At 42.7% G+C, this 17,338-nt stretch overlaps 1 protein-coding gene across 2 annotated transcripts in view; it reads right to left on the minus strand.

The window, feature by feature from the left end:
- Window positions 1-17,338, minus strand: part of LOC127569850 (rho GTPase-activating protein 6-like) — a 439,093-nt gene that overhangs the window by 258,608 nt on the left and 163,147 nt on the right. The window contains exon 1 of one of the 2 annotated variants that reach the window (XM_052014828.1): window positions 5,323-5,872. The exons of the other annotated variant lie outside the window; for it this stretch is intronic. Within the exon in view, the coding sequence (XP_051870788.1) occupies window positions 5,323-5,388 (66 nt within the window). The 5' untranslated portion in view covers window positions 5,389-5,872. Of the gene's footprint in view, window positions 1-5,322; window positions 5,873-17,338 lie in introns of those variants that run through there. 2 annotated transcript variants of the gene reach the window in all.

Raw genomic sequence — 17,338 nt, forward strand, 5'->3', positions numbered from 1 at the left:
TGCTGGAAATATTCAGCAGGTCAGGCATCATATGTGGAAAGAGAAACAGAGTTAATGTTTCAGGTCGAAGACCCTTGGTCATAACTGCTGATAGAGTTCTGATGAAGTTCAGTTCTGATGAGGGGCTTATGACCCTAAAGGTTAACTCTGTCTCTCTTTCCACTGATGCTGTCTGACCTGCTGAGTGTTTCCATATTTTCTGCTTTTATCTCCGGTTAAAGTGTCTAAAGCATTTGATGGATGATAGTAATGAGAGAATAGTAAATTTAGACAATTTACTTCAGATTTCTGTCAGATAAATGTCAGCACATGGAAATATATTAAATAAATATATTTCTGAATTGACATGCAAAACTCCAGTTGAGCGTCTTTGAACAGATTGGAGTCATTTTGCACACTATAGCATCTGGCATCTCTGTGAATATTTTTGTAATTTGTTGCAGTTTTTTTCTAAGTGTTTGTCACTAAACTTTGAATACAATAAAACAGCCCCAGTATCACTCATTACAAGAGGGCAAATTTCTTCCATTCAACTCATTACTAGTTGCTTTGCAGAAGAGGAGAGTCCTACAACTGGCAGGGGTGTGGGACTCTGAGCAGGAGCAAGTCATGGGATAAAGCAGTAGCCAGCAAGAGTAAGTTTAGTAATTAGGACAGCCAGGGACACAGTAAAGGCAGGGAAAGGAATACTCAGTTAAACTGCATTTATTTCAATGCACGAGGATTAACAGGTAAAGCGGATGAACTCAGACTGTGGATTGCCTGTAAAGACTGGTATGTTATAGCCATAACAGAAACATGGCTAAGAGAAGGGCAGGACTGGCAGTTCAATGTTCCAGGATACAGAAGTTACAGTTGTGACAGAGGTACAGGTAAGCGAGGAGGGGGTGTTGCCTTTTTGATAAGGGAGGACGTAACAGCAGTGCTTAGAGAAGACGTTATTGGGGATTGTCCAGTGAGGCAGCATGGATAGAATTTAGAAACAAGAAGGGGTCACTCTAGTGGGGCTGTATTTTAGACCCCCCAATAGTCAGCGGAAACTTGAGGAGCAGGTATGTAGAGAAATTGCTCATAGTTGTAAGAATAATAGGGTTGTATTAGTGAGAGGCTTTAATTCCCCAGTATTGACTGGACTACCCAGTGTTAAGGGACTGGACGGGGTGAAATTTGTGAAATGTGTCCAGGAAACTTTCCTGAGTCAATATACAGAAGACCCTACTAGGGAGGGTGCAATACTGGACCTCCTCTTAGGGAACGAGGTAGGACAAGTAATGGAAGTGGCAGTCAGGGAGCACTTTGGTTCTAGTGAACATAATTCTATTAGTTTTAAGATAGTGATGGTAAAGGATAAGACAGGTCCACAGGTTAGGGTCTTAAACTGGAGCAGGGCTAATTTTAGGGGAATTAAGCAGGATCTAGCAGAGGTCGATTGGGTGAACCTGTTCGAAGGGAAAGGAACGAAGAGCAAATGGGATGCAGAGTTCAGGGGCAGCATGTTCCTGTTACAGTGAAGGGTAAACCAGGCAAGTTTGGGGAACCTTGGCTGAGAAGTGATATGAGGCTCTGGTCAAGAAAAAGGAAGCATACATTGGGTTTAGGAGGTGAGGGACGAGTGAATCCCTTGAGGATTATGAAAAGATTAAGTATACTCTTAAGAGGGAAATCAAGAGGGCAAAGAGAGGGTACGAGATGGATCTGGCAGTTAAGGTTAAGGAAGATCCCAAGAGGTTCTATAGCTATATACATAGTAAAAGAGTGGCTCGGGAGAAAGTAGGTCCCCTTAGAGATCAGCAGGGCTGCATATGTCTTGAGCTGCAGGAGATGGGTGGGATTTTTAATGAATATTTCTCCTCGATGCTTACTGAAGAGAAAGTCATGGTTGCTCAAGAGATAAGGAAAACAAGTGAAGATGTTTTGGAGTAAATTCATATTTACCAGGTATTTGCAGCCATACAGTGCATTAAGGTGGATAATTCCCCAGGACCTGACCAAGTACATCCTCGGACTTTGTGGGAAGCTAGGGAAGAAATTGCGGAGGCACTTGTGGAGATGTTTGCTGCATCGTTAGCCACTGGTGAAGTTCCTGAAGACTGGAAGGTGGCTAATGTTGTTCCATTGTTTAAGAAGGGTAGCAAGGACAAGCCAGGGAACTACAGGCCAGTCAGCCTGACATCAGTAGTGGAGAAGTTACTGAAGGGAATTCTGAGGGACAGGATCTACCAGCATTTGAATTGACAGAATCTGATTAGGAGGCGTCAGCATGGCTCTGTGAGTGGAAAGTCATGCTTGACGAACCTTCTTGGGTTTTCTGAAGAGGTAAATGAAAAGGTAGGTGAGGGTAGGACAGCGGATGTTGTCTATTTTGACTTTAGCAAGGCCTCGACAAGGTCCCACATGTCCTGGAAGGTTAGATCCCATGGAACCTAGGGAGAGCTAGTTAGGTGGATTCAAACTTGGCCTGGAGGTAGGAAGCAGAGGGGGTGGTTGAAGGTTGTTTCTTGGTATGGAGCCTGGTGACTAGTGGTGTGCTGCAGGGGTCAGTACTGGGACCCTTGTTATTGGTTACTTGTATCGATGATTTGGATGCGAATGCACAAGGCTTGATCAGTAAGTTTGCAGATGACATGAAATTAGGAGGTGTTGTTGATAGTGAAGAAGGTTATCATAGATTGCAGGGGGATCTTGATCAGTTAGGAAAGTGGGCCAAGGAATGACAAATGGATTTCAATACAGATAAGTATGAGGTGATGCATTTTTGAAAGTCAAACCATCGTAGGACTTATACTATGAATGGTAGGGCTCTAGGGAATGTAATGGAACAGAGGGACCTAGGAACACAAGTGCATAGTTAATTGAAAATGGAGTCATAGGTAGACAGGGTGGTGAAAAAGGCTTTTAGCATGCTGGCCTTCATCAATCAGGGCACTGAGTACAGGAGTTGGGACATTATCTTGCAGTTGTATAAGTTGTTGGTGAGGCCGCACTTGGAGTACTATGTACAGTTTTGGTCACCCTGTTAGAGGAAGGACATGGTTAAACTAGAAAGAGTGAAGAAAAGATTTACGAGGATGTTGCCAGGATAGACAGCTTGAGTTGTAGGGAGAGGTTGGCCAGGCTAGGTCTTTATTCCTTGGAACGTAGGAGAATGAGGGGCAATTTTATAGAAATGTTTAAAATTATGAGACGCATAAATAAGGTGGATGGTAACAGTCTTTTCCTCAGGGCAGGGGAGTCCAAAACTAGGGACCATGGATTTAGGGTGAGGGGGGAAAGATTTAAAAGGGACCTGAAGGGCAATGTTTTCAACACAGAGGGTGATGAATATATGGAACAAACTGCCAGAGGAAGTGGTTGAGGCAAGTACAATGGTATCATTTAAGAAGCACTTGGAGGGGCAGGGCTTAGAGGGTTATGGGCCGAATGCAGGAAATTGGGAGTAGCTGGGTGGGCACCATGGTCGGCATGGACACATTGGGCCGAAGGGCCTGTATCTGTGCTATATTACTCTATGACTCTACAATGTTTGTAATATGTGGTTACAAATGAGGAAAACATCATCGTAAGAACTTTGTTATGTGGCATTGTAAAATCTGGTACACTCAGGGAGCACCCGAATTGAGAGAGGGGCAGTGCCAAGAGAGAATCCAGGCTGACAGAGGTGCAGTGATAAAGAACATCCAAGATCGACATGAGCAAACTGGCATCATTGAGTACCCAACACTATTCAGTCCAGCATGTGACAGGCAGCAGAGTTTTTACTGCGTATTGGGCACTGTCCCATTAATGAGTTAGTCTGAATGCAATGCTGCAAAGCAGAGATTCTGGGTTTTTTAAAGTTCTTACAAAGTGGCATCACAAGTACTGGGCAGCATTTATCGCCCATCCCTAATTGCTCACGAGTCCTGTGCTGAAAGTTTTCCTGCCAGCAATTGGGCAGGGAATTCTAGGGTTTTTTCACAGCACAATGAAAGTACCCATCCAAGTCAGAATGATGTGTAACCCGCAGAGAATTTGGAGGTTCTGGTCTTCCCAAGCACTTGCTGCCACACAGAGGTGCCAGAGATCATGAGCTTGGAATCTGCTTTGGTGAGGTCCTGCACTTTATCCTATAGATGTAGCAACCATCTTACAACACCAACGATAATTAAAAATTGGACAGTGTCTCTAACATAGCAGAAACATCCCAAGTTCACAAGACCAATACCAAATAAAAAATTGATGCCAAGCTCCAAGAGGACAAATACTTGGTCAAACCAAAAGCAAATGAAGATAAGAAAAAAAACTGCAGGTGCTGGGAACTTGAATGAAAATCAAGAAATGCTGGAGGAACTCAACAAGTTAGGAAGCATCTGTGGAAAGAGAAACAGAGTTTATGTTAATGCTGTTTCTCATTCCACAGAAGCTGCCTGACTTGCAGAGGTATTAAGCAATCCTCCAATGACGGAGGCGGGAGAAGCAGAGAGGCCAAGAGGTTTAGGGAGGGAATGCCAGAGCTTCAAGCCTTGGTAGCTGAAGTTATGGCTGTCAATAGTGGTGTGATTAAATACAGAAATGATCCAAACGCCAGAAGTACAGTTATCTCAGAGCATTGCATGGCTGGAGAATGGGGGAGACAGGCCCAGAATCTGATGTTAGAATTGTCACTGCACAGGGGTGACAATGCGAATGAGTCCAGTCATCAGTATATGCCTTTTGCTGTTAATGTTCCGGCTTAAATTTGAAAAAAAATGTCTGAGATCTGCCTTCGGTACCCATCTCAAACCAGCTGCAACTTGAGACTCGAAAATCTTTCCCCTCGACTTATAACGAAGAGAAGCCTCGGAGAAACATTCTGCAAATCACACTAACTAAAATGGGTTCGGTATTGCCGGAATGACATGATCACAAGCCCCAAACTGATCGAACCACCCGTGATTCGGCAGCGAAGGGCTGCAAATTGTTCTCTCACGATTATTTCAAGCATTTTCACTGCCTGGGGTTTGTTCAACTGAACGGTGAGCGACATCTGTGAAACATCAAACTCGCAGCCCTGTCCTGCTTCTAACGAGCAAAGCGTGACTCGTTAGCATTTTGCAGGGTTTTGTTTTAAACACACGGGAAATATTAAAAAAAACTATACCTTTGAAGTCTGCGGTGTTTGTCTCTGCAACAGAGGAAATAGCGGACGTGCAGTGTCAAGTTAACAGAATTTTCTTCTATTCCTGTACAAGGGATCTGTGGTCATGTGTACTTGTATATAATATCCAGCAAGAGGAACAAGCGCACATGGACAGCTTTGTAATCATATTTTAGTGCGAGAGAAAATAAATATAAACAGCTTACCACACAGTGGGCCGGTTTCTCAAAAAATACCGAGTCTGCCATGGTTGATGCATTGACTATCCACATGCACCAGTTCTTCTTTGGGGCCAGTTGCAAAGTGCAGTGGTGGAAATGAAATGAATGTCCACTATGCACACTGTGAAGGAAGTGTCCTCCGCTCTCACATTCCGACTAAGGACAATCCAGGTTCACGCCACATCAGCAGATGCCACCACTGTTTTTGTTAATACATTCGCCGGACAACGCGGATTATCATCTTTCACTGCCGCCTAGCCCGCTTCAGTGTCAACTCGGGCTAGAAGCAGGAATACGATCAGCGCTGTCCGTAGCCCAGGCTAGACTACAGGAAGATAGTTCATGATAAACCCTTCGCTACAGAGGTAGCTCCTTGTTGGGGGGGGTTTTCAACTGACGACAAGACCCCGAGTCACTGGTACATCGACGGTCTGAATCCGATAACGGGATGGCACTGGTCGTCGTTCGGCGAATAAGACGGCACAAGCTGAAATGTAGCAGCTGTTCCGTGTCAGCTGTGCACTGCGCCCGTCTGCACGTGTGCCGCGCTCCCTGACACATTCGCTGCCGCTCGCTAATGTTATAAACAACAGACACGAGAGCGTACGGAGCAATAAATTGAGCAACGTGGTGAGGAACTGCTGGCCATCTCTGGCCCCGAGCACCCTGACAATCCTCAGTGCCTAAAGTAAACGAAGTGATCTAAAAATCTATAAACTCTTCAGCACCTCTCAAATGTTGCGGAACTGATCTGAATTACGAATTATCAGGCTGTCATTAACAAGACTTGCCGAATGTGAGGATCTGCAGGCTGATAACCAACTTTTGGCCAGCGGTTCACTTGCTGTGGTGTCAGTGTTGGCTCTGACCCTCGTGCTTACTTCTTAGCCAAAGACTTTGTGGGTTCAAATCCCAGGACAGGAACAAGCACACAAACCCAAGCTTACACTACAGTGTGGAGATTTATTTTGACTGCTCTCTCGGATGCATGTAAAAGATACCGTGGTACAAGTGCAGGGGCACTTCTGCCCTGCATTTATCCCTCACCCAACACCTAAACCAGATTAAAGTGTCAATTATTTAATTGCTGATTGCGGAGCTCGGTTTCGATATTACAGCTGCAATATAATTACAACAGAAAAGGTATTGCGAAATGTGACATCAAGGGGTGAAGCATTATCCTAATTAAATGCAGACACTGTTGGAAACACTCAGCAGGTCAGGACAGCATCTGTGGAAAGAGAAACAGAGTTAATGTTTGAGATATCAGACAGTAATCTGATGAAGGGTCTCGCATCCGAAACGTGAATTCTGTTTCTCTTTCCACAGATGGTGCCTGACCTGCAGAGTGTTTCCAGCATTTTATGTTTTCATTTCAGATTTCCAGCATCTGTAGTTTTTAAATTTTCATTTAATGAACAATTACATTGAAGTATTTTGTCATGCAATACCTTAATTTTTTTCTTGTGTCCGCAGCGCTTCCAGAAATTAATCCGACGATTTACAGTTAAATTTCTTGCATGAATCACAAATATTTCAAAAATGTTTTCAAAAGCGGGGCAACACTAACCAGTACAGAAGTATTGTAAACGGGCTTAAATGGGAACACTTCTGAATTCTTATCTGAGCCCCCATGGATGCAGGAAAGAGTGAAAGATGCCGTGTCTGCAGGCCAGGAAGACAGGAACAGAAGGCCATTCACTTTCTCAAGCCCCTTCCCAGCGCTGATTTTTTTAAAACATTCAGTTTCAGGATCTGGGCATCACAGGTTAGCATTTATTGCCCATCCCTAACTGCCCTTGAGAAGGTGTTGGTGAGCTGCCTCTTGAACCATTGCAGTCCTTCAGATGAAGGTACTGCCATGGTGATGTTGAGTGGGGAGTGCCAGGTTTAGACCCAGCAATGATGAAGGATTGATCTATTTTCAAGTCAGGATGGTATGTGACTTAGAGGGGGACCTGTGGGTAGTTGTGTTCCATACGCCTGCCGTCCTTGTCCTTCCCAGTTGTATTGTTGGAGTAGCCTGGGCAAATAACTAGTGCATGTTGTAGATGGTGCTCACTGCAGCCACGCTGAGCTGATGGTGGAGGGAATGAATGTTTGGGTAGTTGATGGAATGCCAGTCAAGTGGGTTGTTTTGTTCTGGATGGTGTTGAGGTTCTTGAGTGTCACTGGTGCTACACTCATCCAGGCAAGTGAAGGGTTTTCGAACACACTTCTGATTGGTTTCTTTTAGATGCTGGCAAAGTCTTGGAGTGTCAGGTGGTGAGACACTTGCCACAGAATACCCAGCTCTGAAATTATCACCATGGTATACATGTGGCTGGTCCTGCTGAGTTTCTGGTCAATGGTAATCTCCGAGATATCATTGGTGGAGGACTCATGTTGTCATTTTCTGAATCTTTTTCGTAAGAATGATTTGACTTTTAAATGACAGTATGTGCAAGTCAGTCTTTAAAAGATGTGTCTATCACAATATAGCTATGATAGTAGGTGTAGTGTTGTATCTTGATTAGATTATAAAGGCAAAGCAATTGGTTAGCTTGTCACTGTTTCTCACACCAACTATGTTGGTGAGCCCTTGGACTCTGACACTTGGCAGGCCTTTCATTTCAGTCTGCGTGCAACAAGAAAAAAGTTGCAGAGACAAACTCAGAGATGAAAGCTTTTCAAGTGGGATGTTGTGCAGGCAACTAGGTCTTTGCAACAGAAAAGTGTGAAATGGCAATGACCCAAAAGAAAGCCATGGAAAAGACACATTCCAGGACATCAAACTAGAGCTGCAGAGAAAGACACTATTCCATATTTCCTTATGACATAGGAGAAGACGATTTCAGCACATTGAGACAATGCTGGCTCACAGAACAACCCCAATCCCCACCACGTTTCTCTGTAACCTATTCTCCCATATCCCCAGATTCTACCATTCACCAATACACTAAGGGAAATTTACTGTGGCCTAGTAACCTACCAAAAGTATATCTTTGGGATGTGGGAGGGAACTGGAGCACCGGGGGTAACCCATGTGACCACAGGGAGAATGTGCAAACTCCGCAGAAGCAGGTCAGGATTGAAACTGGGTCACTGGATCAGTGAGGCAGCAGCATCACTGAGAAATTACCTTGTTTTGTGGGGGAAACTTGTACCCAATGAGTCATGCAAGTTTTATCATAATTGTACCTCTGCAGGTGGAAATAAAATTGCTTACAATTTCTGTGTAGCCTCATCCACCAATGCTTGTACAGACTGCCTTTGAAAACAATAGAAAAGCGCATAAGTGAATCAATCAAAGGATTATGCAAAGGGTTATGCTATTGCACAAGAAGTTGACCAGAGTAGGTCAACTTGTAGTAAAGTATGGTCAGACCTCACTTGGAACTGATTCATACCAGAGAAACAAAGGACTGCAGATGCTGGAATCTAGATGAAAAACACGATGATGCTGGAGGAACTCAGCAGGCCAGGCAGCATCTGTGGAGAAAAGCAGGCAGTCAACATTTCGGGTTAGGACCCTTCTTCAGGACTGAAGATAGGAAAAGGGGAAGCCCAATATATGGGAGGGAAAAGCAGAGCAGTCATAGGTGGACAAAAGAGGGGAGGCGGGGTGGGCGCAAGGTGGTGATAGGTAGATGCAGGTAAGAGATAGTGATAGGCAGGTGTGGGAGAGGAGGGGAGAGCAGATCCACCATGGGATGGGTCAAAGGTAAGGAGAGAAAGGGAAAAAAAAGTGGGGGGGGCAAGAGATAGGCTAGGAAAGGGAAGAAGAGAAGAAGCTTGGTGGGGGGGGGGTGGGGAAGGGGTGTGGGGATTACTTAAAGTGGGAAAATTCAATGTCCATGCCATTAGGCAGTGAGGTTCCAAGACGGAAAATGAGGTGCTATTCCTCCAGTTTGCGCTTGGAATTCTCCTGGCAGTGGAGGAGGCCGAGGACTGACATATCTGTGATAGTGTGGGAGGGGGAGTTGAAGTGACTGGCAATGGAGAGAACTGATTCATACCAGAATTATTTATGGTGGTTTCAAAACTGTAACAAATGCAAAGACCTATCTTTAGCAATGTAGGATCTACAAGGCTTTTTTAATTTTCCTTGGAGGTAGTATACATCTTGAACAATTTGCATGCGTGTGTCCCCTTTAATATACAACATAGTTAAAGGATTTTACAGAAGTAGCAGGAGGAACAGGAGCACCCACCTGGAGTATAGAACACACACAGACATTGCATAATAGAATCCTGGCAGGGAGGAGGTCATTCCCATGCTATTGCTTTGGTAGAATAAAACCCAAACTTCATTTTCTCCTCCTAGCTCTGTAACTTCTTCCCCAACATGCAGTTATCCCATCAGTTTTGAATATTACTACTGAATCTGGTTCTCACGTGTTTTCAGGCAGTGCAGTCCAGATCATAGAGTCATACAGTCATAGTTTTACAACACAGAAACAGGCCCTTTGGCCCAACTCATACATGCCACTCAAGGTATCTTCATGAACTAGTCCCATTTGCCTGCTTTGGGCCCATATCCCGTTAAGGAGATCACAATAACTCAACAGTGAAAAAATAAACATTTCCACAAATCACCTATGGATCCTTTGCCAGTCACATCTAACCTCTAGTCCATACATTTTCTGCCACTTAAAACCATTCACAATCATTTCTATCAAATATTCTCTTGATCTTCATTGTTCTATGGAGAACAATCATACCTTTTCCGATCTCTCCACATAACCGGTTCCTCATCCATGATGCTGCTGCAGAAAATCCCTTCTCTATCTTCTCCAAAGCCTTCACAATAATGATTAGTTTGCTCAAGGAAAATTGCTTTGTCTGATTGTCTCCTCAGGCTACAATCAATAGTGGGTAAAATATTCTTGGGGTAATCTACCTTCAGGTCAGCAACACTGCCCTCTTAAATGTTGCACCCAGAATTGAATATGATTTTATAAAGGTTTAGTATATAACTTACTTGCTTTTAAATTCATTTCCGTTGTTAACAACGTCAAGTATTGAAGGCTTGAGAGAGTCCTGAAACGTTTTGCTAATGGAAGAGAAAGTGGTAGAGAGGGAAGAAGATCTCCTGATGGAAATAGTGAGCAGCTGAAGGCTCAGACATGAGATGATATTATTCACCTGCATACTAACAAACTGCTTTCTTGAACCTATAATTTCTAATGCTGCCTATCAAATTCTAATTCTTATATCAGCCTGCTGAGTTATCATCTTTTTAATGAAACACATTAGAGCTGTGAACAGCAGCAGAACTACTAACTACTTATAATGTAACTTTAATCTATATTTCAGTTCATAACTGAAAAACCTTCAACTGTCGAAAGAAATATTTATTGAAAGAAGTACATGTTGACACCAGCACAGCCATGCTGGGAGAGTTCCTCTATAAGTTCTCAATCTGAATCCCTTCATAAGCACAATCTTGCTACTTTTGGAGATAACAGCAACTTTAACTGTTCATTTTCTAAACTCGTGGAACTTGATCACAGAGACAGGAAGGATATGCTCAGGTGGGGTTGGGGAATGTAGCGAAGGACAGATTTCAATGATACTAACACTGAAATATAACCCACGACGCAGTGAAAAACAAAACAGGAGACTTTGCATGCAAGTTTATGGATGGTTAACAAATACAAGTAGTGACACTAAGTCAGAAAGGATCTTCAGGATTATTAATTGTCAAAGATAGCTGATCTAAGCAGCCGATATGCTCCTTCAAGCTGTATAAATAGCTGCAATAGGAATTCGCACATAATATGTACTAACTGGAGGAGATTTCTTTGAGTTACAAACAGTGTGCAGGCAAGTGGAGCTGTGAATTGATATAACACCGTCTATTTGATGCAGCCAGGACATTTTCTTTGAATTAATTTCAACCTGACCTATCTGGACTATCAACAAGCTATTAAATGTATTTCATTATCAAAAGGTATAGTTTAGAAATGTACTCTTCTGGCCAAAACATTGTCAGGGAGAATGCTCATGATTTGCTGATTAAGTGTTCTCTTACCACATGGTTTGTGCTTAAATGTGAATGCACGAAATTTACCTTTACATCTTTTTTACTGCTTTTTTACCATTACCTCATATATTTTACATTTAAATGACTTTTCTATTAGTAACAAGCTGTCTGAGGGGAGAATTGGGGGGGGGTGGGGTGGTATACCAAGTGAACACCATTTAGAAATTGTTCCCAGGCAGGTGGGTTTGTAGCCAAAGGAGAGAGATTTAAGATAATTGACAAAACAAAAACACAGGAGTGATAAGATTTTCTTTTTGCAGCAAGCTGTCTGGAAAGCCCTCCTTTGAAGGGCTGAAGAAGACATTTCCAGAGGAAATTTCAAAAGGGAATTGGCTATATACTTGAAAAGGAAAAAAGTGCAGAGATATCGGGAAAGAGCAGCAGAGTGAGACTAATTGCAGGTCTTTCAAAGAGCTGTGCAGTGAGATTCTAAGAATTATCACTTCATACAGAAAGTTGGTTTCTTTTTCCTGTGGTCAGAATCTGGGTCACAGTTGGTTGTTTTCCATTGTGACTGTTGATGTGATCAGCCCAAACATTATAAGAGACGGCAATATTTCCAAAAAAAACAATTCTGTACTAGGTGGCAGTGCTTAGAAGGGGATAATTGGGGAGGGGCATGGGCAAATTATGTGCAAGGCACCTGACAGCAAAATCCTCGTGTGTATGAGTGGTTCAGGGGATTATCCACAATTGAATAGGTACTGCACACTGTGTGAAAAGGCCTTTGTCTGTTAACTCCAACCAGTGTGGTTGTAGGGGAAGGGAGGATTGGACCTGGATTTGCAAGAGGTGTATTCAGGAATAGTGGTAGGTCAGGAGATGAGGCACCGGGAAAAGAATTGTTAGATATGCAGTTGAATTGTGGGTGGAGGGAGAGATATGGGGCTGAGATGTAATTGGGTGTTTGTTGTGGAGTGGGTGGCAGAGCCCCGGATGGGTGGTGGTTGGGAATTGGGTATCGGAGGAATAGTGGGGGGTGGTTGGGGAGATACTGGAGACGTGATAGGTGGAGGTTGGAGGAGTATCAGAGACCCGTTGGGAAGTGTTTGGTGCACTGCACAAAAGAATTTCCAGTACTTGTTTATTACCTGACCCATTATGTAAGGATGTGAGGCAAATTGGTCATTCAAAGAGAGTTGATTTAAACTCTTGCTTAATCCAGATACAGAACTCGAGAGGACTCTTTTGCCTTACAAATTGTGTGTTCCCTGAGTAAGAACGTATGAGAAGCAGGGGGAGACCATTTGGTCCCTTGTGCCTAATCAACCATTCAATGAGATCATGGCTAATCTTTTAATTCAGTGCCACTTTCCTGCACCAGCCTCACATTCCTTGATTCCCTTAGCGTGCTAGAATATATTGATCTCTATCTTGACTATACTTAGCAACTGAGCCGCTACAGCCCTCTTGGATAGAGAATTCCAAAGATTTACAAAACTCTAAGTGGAGAAATTTCATCTCATCTCAGTTCCGAAAGGTCATCCCCTTATTTGAGACTTTGACTTCTGGGTCTAGGCACCCTAGCCAGGGGAAACATCTGCCCTGTCAGGTCCCATAACAATTTTCGATGTTTCAGTGGAATCACCTCTCATTCTTCTAAACACAAGAGAGAACAGACCAAGTCTGTTTAGCCTCTCCTCTTATGACAAATCATCCCATTAACCTAGCAAAGCTTCCCTCAATCACAAGTATATCTTTCCTTGGGTAGGGAGACCAGACCTGTATACAATATTCCAGGTGCAGTCTCACCAATGTTCTATGTAATTGGAACAAGACATGTCTATTATTTGCAGACTCTTTTGCAATAAAGATCAACATACGATTTGACTTTCTAATTGTTTCCTGAACCTGAATATTAACTTTCAATTATTCGAATACAAGGACATGAAGACATTTCTTCTTATCTCCATCCTAAATGCTGGTTCTCTTATCTTCTAACAATAATTCTTAGCTCTCCTGTCTCCTGCCTGTGAAAACAGCAAATTGTATGTTTCAATGAAAATACTTCCATTCTCCTAATCTCCAAGGATAATCTTGCATATTCTCTCCTCAGGACCACCCTTACCTCCAGCATGTGAATCTACAGTGCACTGACTCTGAGACAAGGCGAACTTGCTTTAAGGCCAGAGACCTAAACAGCACAGAGGTCTTAATGAAATGCTGTAGATCTTAATGAAACGATGAGTCAGAGTACAGGAAGGAGATAGAGAGCTTAGTGACATGGTGTCACGACAACAACCTTTTCCTCAATGTCAGCAAAACAAGATTGACTTCAGGATAGGGGGCGGTGTACACGTACCTGTCTACATCAGTGGTACTGAGATCGAGAGAGTTGAGAGCTTCAAGTTCCTAGGAATGAACATCACCAACAGCCTGTCCTGATGCCACGGCCAAGAAAGCTCACCAGCGCCTCTACTTCCTCAGGAGGCTAAAGAAATTAGGCACGTCCCCTTTGATACTCACCGACTTTTATCGATGCACCACAGAAAGCATCCTATCTGGATGCATCATGGCTTGGTATAGCAACTGCTCTGCCCAGGACCACAAGAAACTGCAGAGAGTTGTGAACACAGCCCAGCACATCACAGAAACCAGCCTCCCCTCCATGGACTCTGTCTACACCTCTTGCTACCTTGGTAAAGCAGCCAGCATAATCAACGACCCCACCCACCCGGGTCATTGTCTCTTCTCTCCTCTCCCATCAGGCAGAAGATACAGGAGCCTGAGGGCATGTACCACCAGGCTCAAGGACAGCTTCTATCCCACAGTGATAAGACTATTGAACGGTTTCCTTATACGATGAGATGGACTCTTGACCTCACAATCTACTTTGTTGTGACCTTGCACCTTATTGTTTACCTGCAATGCACTCCCTCTGTAGCTGTGACACTTTTCTCTGTATTCAGTTATTGCTTTTACCCTGTACTACCTCAATGCACTGTCTATGAATTGATCTGTACGAATGGCATGCAAGACAAGTTTTTCACTGTACCTCGGTACAAGTGACAATAATAAACCAAAACCAATAGAACTTCAGCAAGGTTTCCTTACCCTTGTACTCCAACCCTCTTGCAATAAAGGTCAACTTACCATTTGCCTTCCTTATTGTTTGCTGGACCTGCATGTTTATGTGCCTCATGAACTGATGCACCAAGTTCTCTCTGTCTACCCACATTTACTAGTTTCTTATCATTTACAATGTAATGTATATTTTTGCTCTTTGTACTGTAGTGAATAACCTCATATTTTCCCACAATTTGCTCTATCTGCTACTCTCCTGCCATCTCCTTTTGTTACCTTTCCTTCAGTACAGGCCTGAATTCTGAAATATACACCCTCTCCTCTAGTTTGATCTAAAACAAAAGAAAGAAAAAGCTTCTTTTTAAATTGTATCTCTCACCACTTTAGGACATCAGTCAGTTTGTGGACAAAAAGATTCTACAAACATCATAAATAAAGTACCAGATTTACATCAATTACTGCACATTGACCTTCAACAGCTGCTTGTCACCCAGTTTCCCATCGACAAGGTTTTTGGGCTCTCCATTGACTGGAGACCTGAATGGACCAGTCATTCGTAAATAGCTGCAATGAGGTAGACAAACACTGAATACTCTTTGTCAAAGGGATCACTTCCTGAACCCTCACAGCTTCTACATTACCTCCGAGGTTCGAGTCAGATGTATAATGAAACATTTACCACTCCCTTAGATGGATGCAGCCACAGTAACACTCAACGACATTAAAAACGTCTGAGGCAGACTAATTTGCATAATTGATGCTCCACCATTGAACTCGGCATTGTCATCCCTGCACAACTAGTATGCTGTCAATTCTGTATGACCAATCATCAAACCAGAATGCAGCAACTGATGATGCAGTAGTTAAGTTAATGGAATAACCAGCCAGAGATCTGAGCTCAAATCCCACTATGGCAGCTGTGGAGTTTAAATTCAATTAATAATGTTTTTTTTAAATGAAAATACTACTGGATTATTGTTAAAAACTCATTTAGTTCTCATTTAGTTCAGTAATGTCTCTCAAAACCAATGTGTCCCACATGTGACTCCAGACCCACAATGCGGTTGATTACTTCAACGGCTTAGTAAGCCACTTGGTTCCGAAGCAATTAGGAATGGGCAATAAATACTGGCCTTGCCGGTGGTGCCCAGATCCCCTTACATTGATAAAAACTCAGCAAGATGCTTTTCACAGCAGTTCCCTTCCATGTGATTTCTCCCATTGAAAAAGACAGGGATCAGCAATTAAGTATTATCACTGCCAAAGCCCTTCTTCAAATCATGGTCACTATTTGGTGTACCTTAACTTCAGGACTGCAGCAACATTCACAGAAGGATCAGCAACAAACACGAACTTCCAAACATCACTCACACCTCAAGAACAAACATATATTTGAGAAATGACAGTGAAGGTGATATGATTTGCACAATGCTGAAATCCTCTTCGTCCTTTCAAAGTAACACAGCAGTACAGTGTCTCAAAAGTGTACCTCAATCACTCATCTAATATAAACAACACATTAACTAACAAAACTTAATTGACCCTTCACCCCTTTGTAAAAAGATGATCAGCATCTTTCCTGGGTGTCATCTATAGAAATACATCAATCTGAAAGGTCTTCCAAAACATTTAAGTCGAACAACTCATTTATCTGTTTAATATTTTTGTAGTGACAGCACTCACACTACTTCAACAGGGTAGCTGAGGAATAGCAATGACATCAGCTGCCCACATCCCAAAATTGAATAAAAAATTTCGGGTGTCATCATGCTAAACAGAAACTGGGACAGTAAATGTAAGCTGGCATTTCAGAAATAATATGGGTACCTCTCACTTCCCACGATCCAACTCACAATGTGATAGCTGATCACAGCGGCGAGTACAGTGAATTCACTGCAGTTAGTGGCCCATACAAAAGGAAAATTGCTGCAAATTTTGTTGAGTTTTATTTATTTTTGTAACTTATAGTAACTTTTATGTCTTGCACTGTACTGGTGCCGCAAAACAACAAATTTCACGACATAATAAACCTGATTCTGAGCAAATCTGCAAAGATTTCCATGTCAAACATGGAAAAAGAGGTTTAACTTTTGTGTTGGAATTCCTTGGAGAGTTGTCCAACTGAGATGAGTTGGGTCTGCTAACTATGTTTTGATAAGTCCGCTACCTGAGCGAGTTTTAGCTGGCGCTAGGAACTCCACTCAGGTGCGTTCCCTTCTTTATGTCCTCTTCATTGGGCCAGTATGATGCAACATCTCTCCCACAGCCACCCACCTATTTTACACGCTAAATTTCCCTGATCATTTCCTGATCCAACTTTGACCTCCAATAAGCACCAACCTCTGACCTGGTCTATGGCAACACCAGACCGTGACAAAGGCCTTGATCTGATTCCCAACTGGACCTCCAATTTGTCATGGAGGCTCTGATACAATCCTCCTCCAAGGTCCAAGACTCAACTTGGGGCCACCCATCAGCAGTCGAGTGAGTGTTCAGATTGGCTTGTGTAATATTGGTTGATAACACTTTTAAGAATTCTATCACATAACCTGTGTTATTTCAGTGTTGTTTGGTCTGGAACTGGCTAGTGAGCCTGTCTGTCCCTGTGAAGAAAGCTTTTCATTGTCATTATTATTCTTACTTTATTTTAATTCAGTATTTTATTTTTAATAGTTTTCAAATGTTTGAGAAACCCTGTAGGGAAGAAGGATAAGGAAAACATAAGTTACCTTTTGGAATAATTATTTGTGTTTTGTTCGACACTTTTAATAGTTAAGGTGCTTTAACTGATGTTTTTTTAAATGTTTTACTAATTTTTATTTTCTTTTAATTGTTTATTTCATTTTTAATACTTTTCAAATGTTTGAGAAACCATGACAGTTCCGTCAGAGTGGAGGTCTCAGCTTTGCTAGCTTTCAAAGGCTTTCAAAGAAGTTTTGCAGACAGAGT

Source organism: Pristis pectinata, chromosome 4, assembly GCF_009764475.1.
Source record: "Pristis pectinata isolate sPriPec2 chromosome 4, sPriPec2.1.pri, whole genome shotgun sequence".
In the NCBI taxonomy this organism is placed as follows: Eukaryota; Metazoa; Chordata; class Chondrichthyes; order Rhinopristiformes; family Pristidae; genus Pristis; species Pristis pectinata.